The 20,638-nt window shown below is 35.1% G+C and overlaps 1 protein-coding gene across 3 annotated transcripts in view; it reads left to right on the forward strand.

Annotated features, from left to right (window-relative positions):
• CPEB2 (cytoplasmic polyadenylation element binding protein 2) overlaps nucleotides 1-20,638 on the forward strand; it is a 57,752-nt gene that overhangs the window by 12,518 nt on the left and 24,596 nt on the right. For all 3 annotated transcript variants that reach the window (XM_030013581.2, XM_030013562.2, XM_030013572.2), the window contains 2 exons: nucleotides 4,558-4,648; nucleotides 13,714-13,764. In XM_030013581.2, coding sequence (XP_029869441.1) covers nucleotides 4,558-4,648; nucleotides 13,714-13,764 — 142 coding nt within the window. The remainder of the gene's footprint in view (nucleotides 1-4,557; nucleotides 4,649-13,713; nucleotides 13,765-20,638) is intronic.

Below are 20,638 nucleotides of genomic sequence, written 5' to 3' on the forward strand. Positions count from 1 at the left end.
GCTCTTCGGAGAAAGCTGCCCTCCTGCCATTCATTCCACATTTAGACGTATGGGGGGAGGACTTCTGAAATGCGCACTCTGTAGATGCATTTTGCATGGCATTGTCAAAAATTCCTTCTAGCACTAACTGCATTCTACGGGTAGGATACTTCATGCTTCTCCTATATTGTGTAAATTTGTAAAAATTCAGAAATAATTATCACTTTTCTGTGAACTTCCTTACATAGTCTTAACTTTTAAGTTGATGTGACAATTTGTCACTTAGCCATATACCTCTGAATCTGTAAGCAGTTACACCAAAACCACGTTTTCAATTCTGCTGTGTATGAATGCAGTTGTGATTGTGGTATGGGAAAGGTAGGTCAAGCAGGATTCAAATGTTTATACAGTTAAAAAGAAATAAAAAGCTAGTGTGAGAATTTATAGTGCTTGGGAGAAGTTAACTATCGGATTTGGGGAAAAAAAAACTAGCATTATGTTGTGACATTCCACTGAGATACAGACCTTCTGACACAGCAAGAGTTCACTTGCTTCTTAGCACAGGACTGACGAGCTGCAGAGGTGAGGGAAATGCAAAATATTTTACAGGAATTCAGCCTTGACAAAAGGGGCTTTTGGAGTTAGGATGATACAAAACTTGTATTAAGATATACACTTATGTATCAATGCCTTTGTACTACTAATTATCTTCAGTTTCATTATTTCAACACAGTTGATAAGCAGTTATCTTCTGAAACAACCTGGAACTACCTTTAAAACAACATGGAAATAGTCCCAAAAATTAGAACTATTTCCATGTTGTTTTAAACGTAGTTCCAGGTTGTTTTAGACGATAACTGCTTAATCAACTGTGTTGAAATAATGAAACTAAAGATAGTTTTCCATGCATGCGGAAATAGTCCTAATTCTTGGGACTATCTAAAACAATCATTTTCAGTGGTAGTACTTTTCATGCTTGTCCTAAAGATTGAGGAAAATCACAGTGGAAATTTTCTGATTGAGCAGAGCATGCTGTAGTAGAACTGTCCCCTTTCAAATCATTGTGGATTTTTTTCTACAGCAGAACTTTCTAGAAAACATTTTCTGATGTGACCTACATTACTAAAATACTTTTTAAGTTCTGCTTTGAAATGAAAGCTTCATATTTGCATAGATAACTGTGCTCTTTAAAGATATGATACACATATTTGGGGAGCACAAAGCAGTGTTTTAGCGTTATAAAGCCTAGTTGCACAAAGGTTTAAAATGAACCTTGTACCCAAAGAATGACTTACTCCTTATGAGATAGTTAAATTTCAGATAATGTTGCTTTATAGTACATAGTTCACCAGTGTGAATTGGAATAGATGTTAAAAGTTTGAAGCACTGATTACCTAGATATTACCTAAACTCATGAATGGATAGCATGATGTAGGCAGTGAGATAGCAGAATACCATTCCCATATTTAAATCCTGCTTTACTTTAGTGTATTCACAACAATTTTTATATTGTACAGTGCATGCCTATTGCATGTTTCCACTGCCAGAAGTCAAGTAATACAATTCAAAGAAACAAACCTCATATTTTAGTTTTATAAATATCAACTTTCTAAGGTGTGAAGAGGATGGGAAAAGTTTGTTTCTCCTGCTTCCAGCAGCGCAAAACCTTTTACTTTGGGTACACAGAGCTTGCAAAACGGAGTGATGCAAGGGTGAAGTTACAATCATTGCACCATGTCAGCCAGTGGCGTAGTTTACAAATGAATCACAAATGCATGTTATATGTTTTACTTTTCCATTTCTCTGTAAGATCTGCAACCAAATGGGCCAGTTTTAGGAATTAACCATGATGGAGCCCTTTCTAACAGGCTTCTGCTCTCCAGAGCAAAGTTAAGTCTATGGTATCATAGAATCATTTAGGTTGGAAAAGACCTTCAAGATCATCGAGTCCAACCATCAACCATGCCCACTAAACCATGTCCTGAAGTGCCTTGTCTACGCGCTTTTTGAATACCTCCAGGGATGGTGACTCCGCCGCTTCCCTGGGCAGCCTGTTCCAATGTCTGACAACCCTTTCAGTGAAGAAATTTTTCCTAATATGCAACCTAAACCTCCCTTGCTACAACTTGAGCCCATTTGCTTTCGTCCTATCACTAGTTACTTGATAGAAGAGACCAGCACCCGCCTCACTACAACCCCCCTTCAGGTAGTTGTAGAGAGCGATAAGGTCCCCCCTCAGCCTCCTTTTCTCCAGGCTAAACAGCCCCAGTTCCCTCAGCCGCTCCTCATAAGACTTGTGCTCCAGGCCCCTCACCAGTTTTGTTGCCCTTCTCTGGACACACTCCAGCAACTCAATGTCTTTCCTGTAGTGAGTGGCCCAAAACCAAACACAGTACTTGAGTTGTGGCCTCACCAGTGCCGAATACAGGGGAATAATACAGTAAAGACCATTTGCCAGATAGTCATGTGATACCTCAACATATATGTATATAGCAATGATCGAAAAATAAATAAAATCTTATTTAATGAGCCTGTAACAAAGATAAAGTGTCACACATACAGTTCGGTCCAGTTTTTACCAATAGTAGTTCCTTTTCCCCTATCAGCTACAGAAGTAGCAAAGCATGTTTTCTGTTTATTCAGCATTGGTTTTTGCAAGAGCACTTACTACCTACCAAGTACTGACTTCAGCTGAATTTAAGACTTCATTCAAAATCCTGTTGAAATGCTTTCTGAATTCTAGGGGACAGCAGGGAGCAGATCCAGCTTTGTCACTGCTCATACCTTCTGTAGAAAGCAAGTTTGCTATGGTAAGCAGGTTCTTTTCATTGTGCTTTTGAGAAACAAACCTGCAAGGGCATGGAAGCAGATTAGTCACTTCAGTTTCATTCTTCTGCTTCTCAGGACAGCTAGAGAACTGAATGAAAGCCAGTCAATCCCAAAATCAGGCTGCTGTGAACTAAAATAGTACTGGTGACTTTTTGGCACTCAAACCAGGTTGAAGATCACCTCACAAATTGTCGGTGGCATTTGGTCTGGGACATGGCAGGAGACAAGAGAAACCTACTTTTTTAATGTATCATTAAAATTATTTAAGGGCTTCCAAAAAGAAAATAAAGGACTTGATCAAATGAACATAGCACATTGTTTACACAACAGGAAGCCATTACTCTTTGTAGTTGTTTGAGGGAGAGCGAGCTGAAAAAGAGGCTTCTCCCTCTTCATCCCAATGTTGTGTCAAGTTGACTAAATGTTCCAAGAAAGATGAAAGTAAATTTAAGTTTCATCATGGCTTGTTTTGCGAAGTTGTTGATAAGTCACAGTCTCTGACTCACAGAAGACCTCTGTTTCAAAGCTTGTTTTTCACTCCCCAAACATGAAGAACGCTTGCTGAGGGACATCATAGTTTGAAATCTGTGTTCTGCTGAACTGTCATGGAAGGTCACAGTGAGTGTGGGTCAGATACCTTCTGTCCCCATTATATATGTACTAAGTGGATGGCTGCATTTTTAGTGAATTTTAATGGTCATGGGATGCGTTTGGTGTATTTCATCCTACCCTTGTTGAATTACTACAGTGCAACCAGAGACAAGACAACAGTAAAATTAAGGCATGATTATAGGATTCTTTTAAGTGCAATACAGTCCAGCCAGAAGCCTTGCAAATAGAAGAGATTAAGGTTTTACGCAAACTATTTTCAGTCTCTGAAGGTATCCCAGAAAGACCGAAGAAGTTAAGAAGTCATCTTTTTTCTGTCTCTCTAACTTGGGTGTATTAGAAAACATGGGAGAAAATGTCTTAGTTGAGCATAAAAGTCACTGAAAACATTCATGATTTAATACCATAACTTTTATTACCTTCAGTGAAAATATTTGTAAGACATTATGGTAACTTCTTAATCTTCATGTGCAAAACAATTGTTCTGTATAAGGCTGATAATCTATTAGTAAGCTTTGTGACATTTTCTTTTCATAGTTTAGCTTCAGTTTTCCAACCTTCAACCATTTAGTGCTGACCATTTGTAACTCTAGTCTTTGTACGCAGAGGGTCTCAGATTAATCACTCAGAAGCCAGGAAGTGCAGTCTCAGCAGGGGGGCTGAGGGCCCATGCGTGGAACTTAGCCAAGCACCAAGAAAATGCTTTCTTTCATAGGAGGTGACCGTCCTTGTCCTGTAGTTCCCCACCTTACTATTTAACTTCTACATGAAATGAAATTGAGTTCTTACAGACATTAGTCTCCTTCATTAAACAGCTTAATGCTTATCTCTGCTGTGTTTCACTAAAACTGATTCAAGCAGGCTTTCAGAAGGAAACAGGCAATCACAGGCTATCAAAGTGCATACACAGAAGAATTCTTCACAGTGCCTCTCTAGTTTTATATTTGGTTACTATTAAACTTACGGTTAATAAAATCAGGTCTTACCGTTAATAAATTCAGGTATCTTAAGCTTTTGTATCATCGTCCATATCCAGAGTGAGTGTACAGCCTTTAGAAGGCACCTTTGTCTTCCAATCAAGTTTCCTGTTCAAACGTACAGAATTTGTATTTCAATACTAAGGATTTTGTTCTCTTTTAGGATCGAAATAGAATGTATGACAGTCTGAATATGCACTCTTTGGAAAACTCCCTTATTGACATTATGAGAGCAGAGCATGATCCACTTAAAGGTATGTTATTATGCTAAATAAAGAAAAAAAGAGTTATCTGTTCTGCATATTTGAATTAATACTGATTGCTAATTTAGATTCTAGGTTCATATTAAAACAGCAAATGAATTACTTTCTCAATTCACATGAAAGGTCAATCTGAAGCTGTATTTTATTGAAAACAATGATTTACAGTTGTTTAAAACTTAAGCTTTAGGGTCTTCATAGGTTTTTCTCCCTCTCCCCGCCATCCTTCCCTCCCTTCCCCCAAGAAATTCATAGTTAGTTTTATTTGAAATTTACTTGTCTGCTGTAGGAAATTCTACCTCAGTTTGTGAAGACATACCGTTCTGTTAGAGGTAGCCAAAAGAGGGTGGGAGGGGAGTCAAACCGCTACCAGTGTTAGCCAGTTAATTTTCCCTTTCTTTGCAGTGGAAGCTGAAGAGAAAATGAAGTCCACCAATAAACTCAGTTTTTGTTCTTTCAAATATTTTTTCAAAGCTCCTGGAGGATAATAATGCATCTAATTGTCCAGTTTCTGTTTGTCTGAAGAAGTCCAGAAACTTGGCTTTAGAATGCTGGTTCCTCTTACCCTTCTGGGCTCTGTTCAAATAATTTGGCCACAGGAGTAAGCATATAGCTAATATTTGTAGGCTTCAATTTTAACTCCTCTATTCACTGTACATTAACTCACTCTTTTGAATTCTGTTTTCCATACTTATTATCAGGTGGCGTTTACTGTTGAACTTTTGGGCAGGGAGCCCAAGCCATTTTATTTGGCCTGATCAAATGTTACTTCATTTGTGGTGTTATATTTAGACTGACACAATCTAACTTTAAAATTATCCAAGACTTCAGGCTTGCTTTGCAGAAATTAAGTCTCAGTATTGGAGCAATTGAAAAAATAATTCCTTCTTTTTATATCGTTATTTACTCCCATCCATTCTCCATTTCTAGAGGCTCCTAGGCTTAATATATATTACATTAGCACATAAGGGCCTGTGTTCTCCTAATTTGAAAGACTAAAGTCTGCGCACAGTTCTCTTAAGATCTCTAATCAATTGGAAGACCTGTAGTATTCAGATAGCATGTAATAGTATTGTAAGATTTACAATGTAAAGCCGAAAGTTTGGGGTTTTTTTCAAGCTGAAAATCTCTACAAAGTGTCAATAAGTAGGTAGCATTTAGTTAGCCAGTTAATTTTCCTCCTCTTTAGAGTGGAAGCTGAAATTAAATTTTCTTAGATGTTCTTAAATCTGATATCTTATTTCTGACTGCCTACAGAGAACTAATTCCAGTTTTAACAATTTTATCATTTAAATCCATTATTAAATTCAGTTTCTGTCTATTGTGCATGTGTACAAAACATTACTAAGTAGCACAAAGGGTTTGAAACCTGGGAATGGTTGGCCCAGTGGTAACTGCTGTGGACTAAAAGCATGCATATGTCATCAAAGACAAGGTAACTAGTTAGATCATCCCTGTTTCAAAGCACTGTTGCGTCAATTTGCCGTGCTCGGGTGGTGACTAATACTTCTTTGGTTATCTGAACCCAAATCTACCATCAGGAAGGATATTAAAAGGTAAAGCTACTGTTAGACATAAAATTAGACAGTGCAGATCTTCTATTACAATATACTGTCATTGACACCTCTCAGATTCCTTTCTTAAAACCAGTCGGTTTCTTCACTTTTTTCTATGCACATTGACATGACAAATGGAAGTGGTTGCTGTGTTCCCCCTGCCATCTCACTCTTTTCATTTTGGCTTTATAATGCAGAAGAGTTTTCAGAGGCACAGCGAACACAGAAAAGACCCATTTTTATTTTTATTCATCTCTTCATATTTCATTATGATCCAATAGATGAAAACAATGTATTTCCAATAATAATTTTTCAGCGAGAATAAAACAAGACAAAGTTTTAAGATTTTCAGACATAGACACTTCTGAAAAACTCAGTAAAGTTTCCATAGTTATTCTGTGCTTTCTACGGACATGAGTATATGGTTTCAGTCTACAGTTAAGACTTTTTTTTTTTTTTTTTAACAGTTTCACCATCATACTCTTGCAGTGAAAATTCTGCTAAGTTTTATGTTTGAACTAAAACAGATGGAAGCCATAGATAGTGATGAATTCAAAGGAAATCCATTTTTTTGTTCGAGTGCCAGAGAACAATGCACACGCCAACTGAATTTAAATAGAGTAATTGTGTGCTGTTACTTAAATTGGTTGATTAAGATATTTTTTTTCTCTTTGGAAGTTATTCTTTCAGCTGAAACAGCCACATTAGTAACAGCAAGACACGAGAAATGTCCTTACTGACTGAAAATGGGAAGAAGAGATCACATCCTAGAATAGCCTTTTAGTTCATCTCAACCCCTCTTCTGTTTAGTCACCATTAGTTGGCATTTCTGTAACTTCCTAGCAACTTTAACTTTTTTTTTTTTCCTGCAAACCATGAAACACTAATTTTGTTATTTCAGTCCTTGTGGCTTTTCTTTTCACCACAGAAGATCTGACATTTACTTAAGAACCCATCATATTTGTTTGCAGAATGCATAGGATTAAGAATATTATTGTTATTTATTTGTTGTTCTTACTAACATATAATGTACTTTGTTGTAACTAAAGAATATTTTGTAACTAGAGAATATTTTTATGACAAGTTTTTAAGTAAATCTAAGCACACTAGAACAATGCATCTTTTATATCTGACCACAGCAGTAAAAAGAAAGTCCCTGGAATTTTAAGCACGTGTTTCAGATTTAGCTGCTTACAATATCTGGAGTATGACTAAGCATCTTGTCTCAGATTTTGCACAATGCAGAACAGACACTGTGTGTACCAGCTCACAGCTTTAAGTTTTGCATTTCAAGATCCATTTTAGAAGGAAGTCAAATTTCACCACTTTTGCTTTCATGAACTTGAAAAAACTTTATTTCAAGTATGATTCACTGAAAGCTAAGTTTATGCTTGCCAAAAAAATTGTTTATAGATGCATAGTTTCAGCTTCACTTAGACAAAGTTTAGTCATTGCTACAGACATGATCAAAAGAAAGAAGTAATTTTTAGCTTTCAATAAGACATTTTTTCAAGGTAGGTTAATAGGGAATAGATGCCTGACTTCACTAGTCATTGCAGCAGAAGTACTGATCATATTAAAACTAATCTTTCCCATGCGGCTTTCTTGAAATGCATTTCATAATAAAACAATACGTAATGTTTAAGATTACCCCATCCAATCAATGGAATATAAACTGAAGTTAAAATAAATTAATTGATTTTTACATCATTGCTCTTAAATACCCTTTTTATTCTTCCAATAGCTCTTAAAACTATTTTGAGAGAAGAATTACAATATTGATAGCCTGAAATACATGGGTATTGGTAGTTTAACTCTTCCAGACGTACTTCTTGTGTACTTGCATTTTTTTTCCCTTCTCCCCCAAATTCCAGTGCTTCTTGATGTCAAGATGTAGAAAACTTGGCTTCTAGACGTTTCAGAAACAGGAAAGCCAATACATTTGGGCTAAAACAGATAATGGAAAAAACTTGGAAGAAAGGGTTGTATTTTGCATGGAATATGTATTGGAATTGAGGAGCAGGTGATTTAATGGACTTTATTATCTACTGTTGTAAACATCTTTCTAGTAAAGACTATGGTATTTTCCATGTAATTTAAGGGCTTGTCTTTTGTAAGGCAAGAGTATTGATACTGTACTCAATTTACAATTAATTTCTGTTTTCTGACAAACTCTCTTATAGCTCTGCAAGTTAGATGTAAGATAGTACTGAACTTGAATTAGCCATAGCTATATTAGTGGGAGTAACAAGAAGGAATATTAATTTTATGTTGACTTTTTCTTGTGTTTCTTTGTGAAGGGCAGAACAAATTTTTTAGGAAAGTTACACAAATATATTTTTTGTATAGCTAGTAATAAATAATAAAAGTAAAACACTATTATTTGGCTTATCTGTGGGGAAGAATTAACTTGATACACTTAGAAGTCTGTCTTGCTTTTTCTTGGTTTTATTTTCCCTTTAAATTGGTTTAGTTGACCTTCTCAGCTGTTAGACATCTTTCTTTTAAAAGGAACCTGCTGGTGCATGCTCAGTGAAGTAAAAAGAAAAGCATTAGTGACTCAGCAACACAGTAGAGAACATTTTCTTTCTTTGCATATGGCAACTTTTGTTTTCAAATAAATGTGTTTTATATTGTCTGTTATGAAGCTCTAAGGTTTAAAGTTATGCAATTGCTTCCTAGAGTAATTCAAACTATGCTCAGAAAAGAGTTTCTGAGGCTGAACAAAAAAAGTATGGAAGGAAAAACTTCTCTATTAGTGATGTAAAAGGCTTTGAAATTGTACATACAGATTGTTTCCTCTTTCTGTCATAGAAACTTATGATAAAATCATGTATTTAAGACTGATAGACTGATTTGCCTAAAATAGATCGACTATCAGAGACAACACATTTGCCCTCCTTATGACTTACATAATTCTTGCACAAGCGTTTGAAAGTGTAGTATCTAGGCTTTCTGTAACTAGGTGTTGTCCAAACATGGTTTTGTGCTGTTGTCTTAACTACACTGGTTCAAAAACTGAGCTTTCTGAAACTACTGCAATCCTCAGCAATCCACTGGTCTGTTAAAGTAGTTTAGGAAAAGCTTAACTTGGAAGCTTTTTCTCTCCTAGTCAGGAGAACTCTTGAAAAAAGGAAGATGGGAAAGGAATTTGTGATTATCAGTCTCTTCATTCAACCATTTAAGACTTTAAAAAAAAAATAAAGTTGGGATGGGGGGGTAGCCATGAAATACCAAACTTTTGAAACTGTGACTCAGCAATGTTTAAAGAGGTTGTTATACTTAAATCTATTCCAAATGTTTTACTATATGGGGATTCCTCCAACAGTTTAGTTAAATAGGAATAGAAAGTATGCATTTCCAAAAGTAGACATTAATTTGCCTTGAAATGAAAAGTGAGTAAGCACAACTACATCTGTATGCTCAGAAGAAGTTTACAACAAAATTTAAATTTCCATTGCCCATATTGGTAACATGAGATTACAGAAATGTACCTAAAACTAAGTTTGTTACTTTCCTCATGGTTTGGACTAGCAAGACTTCTAACTGGATTTAGTGGATAAACTGGCCCACCAAAATTTATTTGCAAGCTTTTTATTTTTTTTCTGTCCTTAGAGAAGAACGCATTGCAAGAAATACATACCAGGCAGTTCTGTTAATATTAATCACATTTAGATACAGAAGAGGGGGATAAATTTAACAAAACTCTAGTTTTATAAGAAACATCAAACATACCTGCTTCTCCTTAGCAATGCTATTTTGAATTTAGCCATGGTGCATGAGAATTATTAATTAATGGTAACGTGATGAAGTTGCAAGTTCAGGTTTGAACAGAGAAAATTTCTATAACATGATACTTCATGATACAGTACTGTAATATTAGACATTGTATTTGTTCCAGATAGCAGAACATTACTAATTCTGGATGCTGTAGAGCTAAGTTCTGTAGACAGTCAGTGAAGTGGTTAATTTTCATTTCTCAGGAATGCAATATGTCTTTTATTTAAATATTAGATATTCTCTAACTAATTTGTAGTTGATTTTTAAACTAGTAAAGCATCTCTATATATTACTAAAATTTCTTTTTTAAGCAGACGGAGGCAACTGGAATCTCAAGAACCTCTGTTGAACAGTTTATACAATTCTAGATTACTGACATTGAAGTAGGATGGGATTAGATAGGATTTGTGGTGAGGGCAGTTCTTAAAATGGTACTTTTCTTTTTTAAATGCATTGAACAACATGCAGTGAAAATAGGTAACTAGAAAGAAGTTTGTGATAGAAGCAAAGTAAATTGTTATAAGATAGTGCTCCCATCTTCTGTATTTTATATACTGATATATTAAGTGAGGTTTCATTTTGTATATGGCCATTTAACTAGAATAATCTGTTAAAAAATAGTGTAATCTGAGCTCTATATAAGACTGATCTTGCACCCAGTTCCATGCATGAAGTGTTCCAAATTTATGTATGTCATTAAATTCAGGTGGACACCCTAGAAACACTGCATTTTGCGTCAACAGATTAATCTGAGGGATAAGAACCTAAGTTAATGTATCAAATAGTAGTGATTGGAATTTGAAAAAGTAAGCAAACCTTCCATATTAAAAATGTTTTGAAGGTTGTAAGTCAAAGTACTAGGCAAGGTAGTAAACAGAAGTATTAAGTTCACCAGAACACAGTAATACAAAGTATGATTTCATTGAAATAACCATGTATATAAGACTTAAAAGAAGTGTCAGTACAGCTGTATATGTACTGAATACTGAGTTTCCTTTCTAACCCTCAAATCATTCATTATCTGAGCTAGCAAATTTATCTCTGTAACACAGAAAGATTGGGTTTCTTTGCGTTTGTGTGATTCATAGGTTTTATGCTGCAGTAGTGGGCCCAGCTCCCTAGTGTACTCTCTCCCCACGACTTAATGAGGAGTGGTTTATTATTTCAACTTTTTCAGTTTGGCACCTATGTTTCACATGCCACTTACTTGTGAAGCTATAGGGGAAAAAAGAAAAATAATGCAAAACCAGAGTTGTAAACCCAGAATTTACAATCTTCTAAAACAGTTTTCCTCTCCAGGTGTTGGCACTGGTGGGCTTCTCTCTCCTGCTAGACCTTAAATCTGACCTCTTTTTCTGTAGTAACTGCAGCAAAAATGTATCTTTTGTCTCCCTTGCTGAATAGGAAAAGAAGATAAATGTTTACAGGCAAGGAGAAAGACTGTGTCGCCACAGACTCAAGGGGGTTCAAGATGAGATAATAATTTCTCACAATTTCTTCTGTTACAGCATTCTGATTTGCAAGAGACAGCTCACATTGTTGCAAGTATTTCTGTAGCACCATATGTAAACGTGATGGTGACAGTAAATAATCTTGTAAAATCCTTGCTGTTAGGCAAATGAGTATTACCTTTATAAACCAAAGAACTAAGAAGTAAAGCAAAGTGACTTGCTATACACCAGGCTGAGCAAACCAGTGGCACCTCCCAGATTGCAATTTAAGGATGCCTTGTTCCTAATTCTTTTCCTATTATACCAGCATGCCTTGCTAGAAGGGCAGAATACTTATAGTTCCAAGAAACATTAGGTATACTTGTAAATGGTCAGCATGACAGAAAAAATTGCTTATACGTTAAAACCGGACACCTTGAAGATAAGTAACGTGAAGACAGAGGCTCCTACAAAGATTTTTGTTTAGTATTTTGCCTAAGCCTGCTAAAAATTCTGTAGAAGTTAGAGAAGACAGCAGAGTCCTTTTGGGTGGCATTCGTCAGCCTTTTTCCAGGAGGCTGCCCTTGCCCTTCACTGCTTTCTCCACTTTCAAATTCCAAAGCAAATCGTTCCTACCTAATCTGTAGGTGTTCTGATACCATCCATTCTTATAATAATGAAACCTGTGGGAAGAGAAATAGTACATGGCTGTATAAAAATCTTTTTGCCACAATGCCTGTAAATAATAAGGCTGAATAAAATACCCTAAATGATCTTAATCTTGCTATTTTGAAATTTTGAGTGTAAGAGTTCATAATGTGTATTTTCCCTGTATTTTTGGTAGAAAATTATCATGTTGGTTTCCTAAAGGGGAAGAGCAAAACTTAAACCTTATTACTTACAGATTTTCAGCAAAAAGGTTTTTTATTTATCCCCAAAGGTGTCCCTTGAGACACAGAACTACTATTTCAAGACATTTCATCTTGCTGCTAATCACATGGGTTTACAAAGAGTAGGGGAAAAATTAAAAAAGAGTGTATCATAGGAATTGTTAGACAACCTTAGCATATGGATTGCTGATTTGGTTTTCTTTCTTTTCTTTTTTTCCCTGTGTTTCTTTTTAGAGTAAGCCTTATTAGCGTACGACAGTGTCTTACTAATACTTACATCTTGCAAGCCTTCTGCACATATATTCCCCTTCAAACCTGTGTGAGTTCTGAACACCCATTGCTTCCAGACTGGTTTCTTCTTTATGCCTCCACAAACATTCTTGTTTCCTCCAATGCTTCCACAAACATTCTTGTTTCCTCCAAAAGATTTAAATGTTTAAGTTACGGTATTTTTTTATACATGCTTACGGACTATAAGCAAGCAAGTATATCTGAATAGGAAGATAGATGGAAATGTAGTTTTTTGCACATTAAAGCATACTTCTTCCAAACACAGCAGCTGTTGTAAATGTCTCTCTAGGTCAGTGTGTGCTACTAGTATGTTTGCAGCTTCCTGTAAACAGAAAACGTCTCATTTAATAAAAAGGAATTTGTAGTGAACAGACACTTCAGCTGTGCATTTTAAACCATTCATTTAACTATTAAAGTATAACATTCCACCAATGTAGTAAAATGCAATACTTGAAAAATTCTAATGTCAGGATATGAGGTTTTCATGTAATTTTTATTCAGTATAAAATGTTGAAAATGTTATCTGTCATATTCTTTAATTTTGTTAATTCTGTAGATAAACCAGTACTCTAGTTTTGCCAGAATTAATGAAAAATACTACATACAATGGTTGTATGTAGTACACCAAGATACAGTCATAAATTGGTTAATAAAATTTTAATGCCTTAATTCCTATTAACATGATTTTTCTTAAATTGATTCAGTAGAGAAGCACTAAACTGTAGAAATGCCACTCTGTTAAGCAATGTGCATAGTACAGTTATTCACAGTCACTATGAAAGAGAAGACTAAAGCAGTCAGCACTATTTCTGGGTGTCGTGAAACAAAAAGTGGCTTTATCCTATTGGAGCTGATCCCAAAGCACATTGCAGATCTTATGACCAGAGAATTAAGGTTAAGAAGTCTGTTCTTGTCAGCTTTAACTTGGGTCAAGGGTATTGTTGGTTAATGTGCTTGGAGTTAAATATTAGCTCTTTATTTCCCTTAGGCAAACTGGGAATATAGTTTATATTTAAATTCTAAGCAGTGATTTTTCATTATTTTTTCTAGCATAATAGCTAAAACCTCTGCATTTGTTTTGTTTTGTTCTTTGTTTTTTGTTTTCTTTCAAGGTCGCTTGAGTTATCCACATCCAGGGACTGACAATCTTCTGATGTTAAATGGTAAGTGCTAATCTTATAACAGTTTCTAATTATCTCTAGCTTAGCTTAAATCTGACATGTTGGTATAAAATTATGCTATTATATTCTGTTATTGAATTACTTGCCTCTAGTCTTCAACACTGATGGGACTGTTGCCATTTTTCAGAGATGAATGGCAAGAGCTAATCTTGCAACAGCCTTTCATTATATCTAGCTTATTTGAAATCTGAAATGCTCATAACGATGTACTATTCTTTTTTGTTCTCAAGCAAACCGGTGGCATGTTCTCCAAAGATCTGCTAGAAATCTATTATACAGAAACAGGAATTAGAAAAATAAGAGGGCCAGAAAGGCATGTTTTTCTATCTTGTGTAAATTATGTGAAGTAGTGTTTTATATTTGTTGGGTTTTTTGGAACTGGCTTGGTCAAGTAAGTTTCTAACTGCGAAATATGCTGAAGTTAGAGTTCATGTTCACGTTCCTCTCCTAGTAGGTCAAACTTCATGAACATCTGCTACTCAGTGAAGGCATGAACTTTAGCCTTTGTTCAAGGCTAAAGAAGGAAGCAAAGCTTGGTAATCCATCTAAGTCAATAATAAATCGGCGGGGGTTGCACACAAATGTTTTCTACATTGGGAAAAATTAGAGCTGTAATGCCACAGCTTCTCTAGATCAGAAAACATGGAAGCTGTTGTACACGAAGCAAGTACACTTTGGTCTTTGACTTGATGGGTCTAGACATTACCAGTAAAGACCTAATTATTAAAAAATACAGTCAGAATAGTTATTTCAGGTTTATGGTTCTGTGGAGCTCTTTTTTTTTTATTGCCTTACCCTTCTGCACAGTCATTTACATTTGCGCAAATGGATATAAAATGTAAGAAATATCTAATTTGCCTTGTGTAACACCGAGTAAACAGTTAAAATTTTAAGGAAATTCAGGTTTAGCTTTATACCTAGTAAAGGAAAATATTGCACAACAGACATTTGAAGAATTAGGTCCTTTGGTATTGAATAGTTCTTTAAGATAATGGAGTAGCTTGAAAAGTGAAAATAGCTACTTAACTATTGAAATAAAATTAGTGTTTAGCCCACACAGGCGATAATCCTGATTCCTGTACATTGAATATCGATGTGCTTGATATTACATTTACAACAGTTAACTTTCTGTATTTAACTGCAACTGTAAGGCCTATTCTGCAAGCTGGTTTGTTCAGGTAGTATATTTGCAATTGTCATTATCTACTGATTTATAATGAAGTGTTGGATGGGAAGGAATTAAAAACTAAGCACTCTTATGAGCAACTGTGAAATATTTCAATGCTATCAGTGTAAGAAATTCATATAATTTTAATTCATTTGTTTTAATACTTAGAATGGTGAGCTGCTCTCTTTAGAGTTTTGCGTGCTAAAAGAGCATGTGGGAAGCATTGTTACACTATGGAATATCTAGGAAAAAAGGGCATTGCTGTTATCACGGATGTTGGAAAAATGCATCTCAATGGTACCAGTCTATCCTGAAAACCTCTGAAAATAGAGCTAGAATATGCACTGAAGAATATCTTGTTTGTTATTAATGCTGGTGGAGTTTCTACTGTAGTTTGGAAGATAGCACTTAATGTGACTGCTGTGCTCTTTGAAAGCTGCAGTATTATTTCCCACCTTCAATAGGTGGGATAAAAATAACAATTTGAATATCTAAAAGACAGGTGCTGCAACACCTAATTTTTAGGTGTACCTTTAGAATTTAATTCAGAGCCTTTGCTTAGACACCTAAGCTCTACCATGTTACTGGAGAATCTGGTGTACCCATCAGTGCAGTCCAGTGCAATCATGTATACCGTTAAGAGCCATTTCAAGTTGGAGTGTCTGAACTGCAGCTCCTTGCAGCTCGAGAACAGAAGCACTGGGAACAGCTTCTGGGACACTCCAGCACCTCAGACTCTGCACAACCTTTCTTTCTTAGCAAGAATTGAGGGGCTTCCTCCAAACGTGCGGTAATGAGAATTACAGCTTGAAAACTTGCTGATAAAGTTGTCGACTTCAGTTGCCTTCTCTGCCTAAATAGGATTCAGGCTAACATTTCCCTGTATCCCTGTAATTGGTGCCATGGAGGGAGGAATAGGGAAGAGAAGAGTTGGAAATCCAAAGACCCACATTTGTCCCTTACTTTCTCAGTAAGTGTTGTAGTCGCTACAAGAAGGAGCAGGAATACCAGACCTTCATGAAAGAAAGGCACCATTTTTAAGGATCCTGAGCCCATCTATGTGTGCATTAATACCTAACACTAGATCATGACCCTCACTGGATTTTAGTTGGCTTGATTTTAGTGGACTGGTATCTCTGGATCCCAGTAAGATTCTGACATAAGCCAGGCTGGAATTCCTCAACCCTTTTAAGACTAAGCACTTCCAGATAAAACTTATTTTTAGCTAGTTTTTCCTCTTCTTAAATGATAGATCTTTTCCAGCTCATTTAAAGTATACTTACTGAACTGTACCTGATATTAATATTTACAGTTTTCATTATTTAAATTAATGAAATGAAAGCTGATTTATGTGTTTTAATAAATTATATATGTGATAATTATATATCTTTTTCATCTCAAGCCGTAAAAAAAGCAATGCATTTTTAATGTTATCTCTCAAAAGTCAAAAAAAGATACTTCAGAATGGGTTTACCTGAGTACATGTTTAATTGTCAACTTAGAACCTTTCTGTAGCAAGTCGTAATGCAAGGGGCCAATTTGTTGGGGTGTAGGGTGGGTTTTCCCCATTATAGGGTTCACCCCCCATTTATAGTTTTAATGCATTGAATTTTTTTAATGGCTATTGAAACATAATACACCATTTGATTAGTTTAGCAATGCTGTATTAGACTTTCCGTCTTAAAGATACGATAGCTGGTTGTGCTTCTAAAAAGAGGTAGTTTACTTCAACGAGAAGTTATTAAACTTCCTATACAGGAATTGCTAAATGAGTTTCTGTAGTCTGTTAGGCATGGCAAACTTGAATTGTCATAATGAACTCTTTCACCCTTAAAATTTATAAAGATGAGATTTCTAAAGAAATCTTAATAGAATTTAGGCACCCAGATCCAGTAGAATAAAATGGGAATTAGGCACCTACCTCCTTTAGTCTAGACTCTTGGGAATTTTTTGCCATAATTGTTTATGGATTTCTTATAATGACAAGTATTAATGAAGAAGGCTTCATTACTTCACTGTTACTATTTGATCAGTAAATCAGGAATGTTAGTGACAAATAGTATTTTATCTTACTTTCTATCATAAATTTCGTAGTTATCTTTAAATACAGGAAGCTTGCATAGTAGTTTTTCCTGTTATACCACATAATATTTTGAATTCAGCTCAGTTGTTCAGTTGAGTTACTTAAGTATGTATGTATTTGATCTCTGGTATATATTTGAAATATGTGTCTGAATAAAATAGAAATTATACATTTACTATCTGTGTGATAGCATTGCTCACATAATGTGCAAAGTTACATTTATATTGTCTTGATGTTAGATAAACATGCACAAAAAGTGTATTTACTTCTGTCTTTCATATATCTATCTCTGGGCTGATTTAAGCTGCAGAAAGGGGGATATTAATTTTTTTGACAGGTTTAAGCCTTAGTATGCAACTTCAGGGATATAGAAACAGAAGGTTTTAACTGTAAGGGAATGTCTGTTGTATATACAGCACTCTTAATGTTGGAAGTTTTCAACATTATTGAACTTCATTTTTATTGGGCATCATTATACTTCTTGCATGTGTTGCCTCATTTATATTTTCTAGAATAAAAGCGTATCTCTTGTTCTTTCTCACTCATTTGAAGCCTTTCAGAGGTTTTGGCTAATTAGGATATCCAGCTTGATAGATTAAAAGATACAAAAAATATTTCTGTATGATTTACTCTTTGAACAAGTTCAGGAAGGAAGGAAGAAGTTTAATCTCTCCTTTTTGTTGTTGTTGTAAATCAATTATTTGCCTGCAGTGTCTGGCCTTTCCCAAAGGGCTGTCTCCCGTGCAATTATTTATCTAAACATATGCACTACTTATATAGATATATATATTAAATACATATATATAAGAACTATATGTATAGCTAAATCTATAGTTAAATATATATAATGTGTATATTTATACAGACCACATGCTCTGTAAGAATATGTGCTCTGAAAGGTGTAAAACATTATGTGCATGTTATTTTAATAAATATAGAAATATTTCTGATTGAAACTAATATCTTCAGAAAGAATAATCTCTGCTTACAATGTACTAAAAGTTTGATTCAGTGGAACTGTTTTCACAAGTAGTATCTGGCCTTTGAAAGAAGTTTTATATATATATATGTATATATATGTGACGTGGAGAGATTAAAATACTAAAGTTTCATGAAGATAGGATATGTTTGCTTTAACATCATATTTTTAGTAACAGTAAGACTGTATGTACTGTTATTAAAACAACTTATGTGTAATATAACCACTGTGGTCTTAAAGTCTGGATAAAAAAAGGAAAAAATAATGAGTTTTGCAAATCCATACATTTTGATGTTAATGATCACATTTATTGCAGCAGTGCCTACAGATTGTCTTAAGAATGGGATCGCATTTTTCTAGACGCAAAGTGGCAGAAAATCCCTGCCCAAACCTGTTTACAATCTAAATGGAAAAGACAGATAAATATCAGGGATGGGGGTTTGCCATAGAAGTAAAGTAAATAATGTGACAACATCAAGTATAGTTATTTTCCCATTTGCTCTGATTTCATTGTTCTGCTGAAGCAAAGAATACACAGATAACTTTGGTACATCATTGTAATTTCCATATATATAAAATACTGCAGCAACTACCCCTTTAAGCTGAATTTCATTGGGGGTTTTTTAGCATTTTTATAACCCTTTTGTGTTTTTCCTTAAAGTGACTGTTTATTTTTAAATGCACAAAGAAAAACAGTTCAGGTGTTCTGTAACGGAGTATTTTTATGCATATCAGCTTGTCTTAACTGTGAAAACATAAGAAAATAGCTGAGCTGGTTTGGTGGGCAGAAAGGAGCAGAAATGGCAGAAGAGAAGAAAAATTACTAAGGCTTTTGCCAAAAGATGCTTATTAATATGCATTTGTATATTACTCTGTGAGAGAGAACATGGCACTGCAGTCATTGCTATGGATGTGATGCACTGGTGTTTTCCCTGGTTACTCTAGTTTTATTGGGGGGGGGGGGGGGGGGCATACAGGGGGTTAGATGAGGGCTTAGTGACGCTACTGCTAATGCTATGTGGGAGTCACTTTGGCCGAGAGTCAGAAAAGATTCATACACGCTGCAACACTGACATAGAACTGCGTGTCTTTTAAGTGCCTGACTCCAGAGGAAAACAAGCCTGAAGTTTGGCATTACTCTCCCCATGCAGCAGCAACTAATGAAAGAACTAATCACACAGAAGTATACATTATGTTTTGTGGATTCTACTTTGACGTGGGAAATCTGAATTTAGGTGTTTCCAGTTGGTTAGATACCCAGGTCTCTTTTGGAAAATGTTTTCATCAATAGTAATTCTTTCAGATGAAAGAAAATAAATTGGAAAGTGAGTTCAATGCAAGTTGGATAAGAATATGATGACTGCTGTGTAAAAAATATCAACAGTTTTAATGGAGAAAAAACAAGGGAGAGAGATTTTCAGAATTCCATAAGCAAATCACTGAATTCCTAGTAGGAAAGGATCAAGAAAAAAAGAGAAAAAAATATGCTTACTAAAAATTTTGAAAAACCCCATGCAAATGGGACGTACAAGGGTAGATGTATTTAATATTATGAGAACAGAACAGTGAATGACACTTACGAATCACTGAGTTTATGAGGCTGCATATATTTCAGTGTCCCAGAACCACAGTTGCTTTTTAGGAGAGATGTATGTATGGAGTCCTAGTAAAATCTAAACAATAATGCTGAGATGCAGTGATCTTTGTTCATAAATGTTGCTATAACATTATGGTTTGTAGTAGTATTTTCTATTTGGATATTTAACTACAATGGTGTAATGATTAATCTCTCTCAGATACAAAGTCTGTGAAACGGGAATAGAAAATACTCTGTGGAAACGTAACTAAGAAATTACACACAGTTTAATAGTTTTTGTATTAGTAATCTGTCTATTTTTAGTTTCCTAGCCTTCAGGCAGAGAAGCAATCAGTATGGTCTTCTGAACTGTAGCTACAAGCGTGATCTCTTTAAGAATCTTGCAAAACTCAAAAGTTAGGAAAGTCTTGGGTTTACTTGCAGTCTGTCAGAAATTGTTGCTTTGCCTTTGTGCAGTGTTTTTGATACAATGCTATTTCTTGTGACTTGTGCCCTGATTTTGTTTGCTACCACAAGGAGTCTTTTGTTTCAAACAAAACCTTGCGGTTAATTTTCTGCTAGGTCTTTTCATGAAAAAAGAAGGTCACAGCTTATAGCATTTGTATTGTCACTGCAAAGGACTGTACAAACTGTTCCATGGACTAGAATGTTTCGGTGATTAATTTAATGCTTGCTACATGTTTTTAAAGTAGTATTTTCCTTTTTTACAATTTCAGTGCCCTGTGTGTTATTTAGACATTTGTGTAAGGTACGAATCACATTTGCGAGGATGAATTACGAAGTTACCATAATTTACGCATCCATAACTAACATGAAGTTAAGATCAAATATAAAGACACGTTGAAATATTTTAAAGTATGTTCTTTACAGCTGGTGCTAACATCAATTTAGTAGTAAAATAGTATGGTATTTAAGTGAGACTTTAGTTTAATGCATTCTTATCTACAATTATCAGTAGCAAGTACCGATGCAGATTTTTACTTATTGCTTACCCACATAGTTCTTTGTATCTTAAATATTTTAATATGT

The sequence above is a fragment of the Aquila chrysaetos genome, chromosome 1, assembly GCF_900496995.4.
Source record: "Aquila chrysaetos chrysaetos chromosome 1, bAquChr1.4, whole genome shotgun sequence".
NCBI classification, from domain to species: domain Eukaryota; kingdom Metazoa; phylum Chordata; class Aves; order Accipitriformes; family Accipitridae; genus Aquila; species Aquila chrysaetos.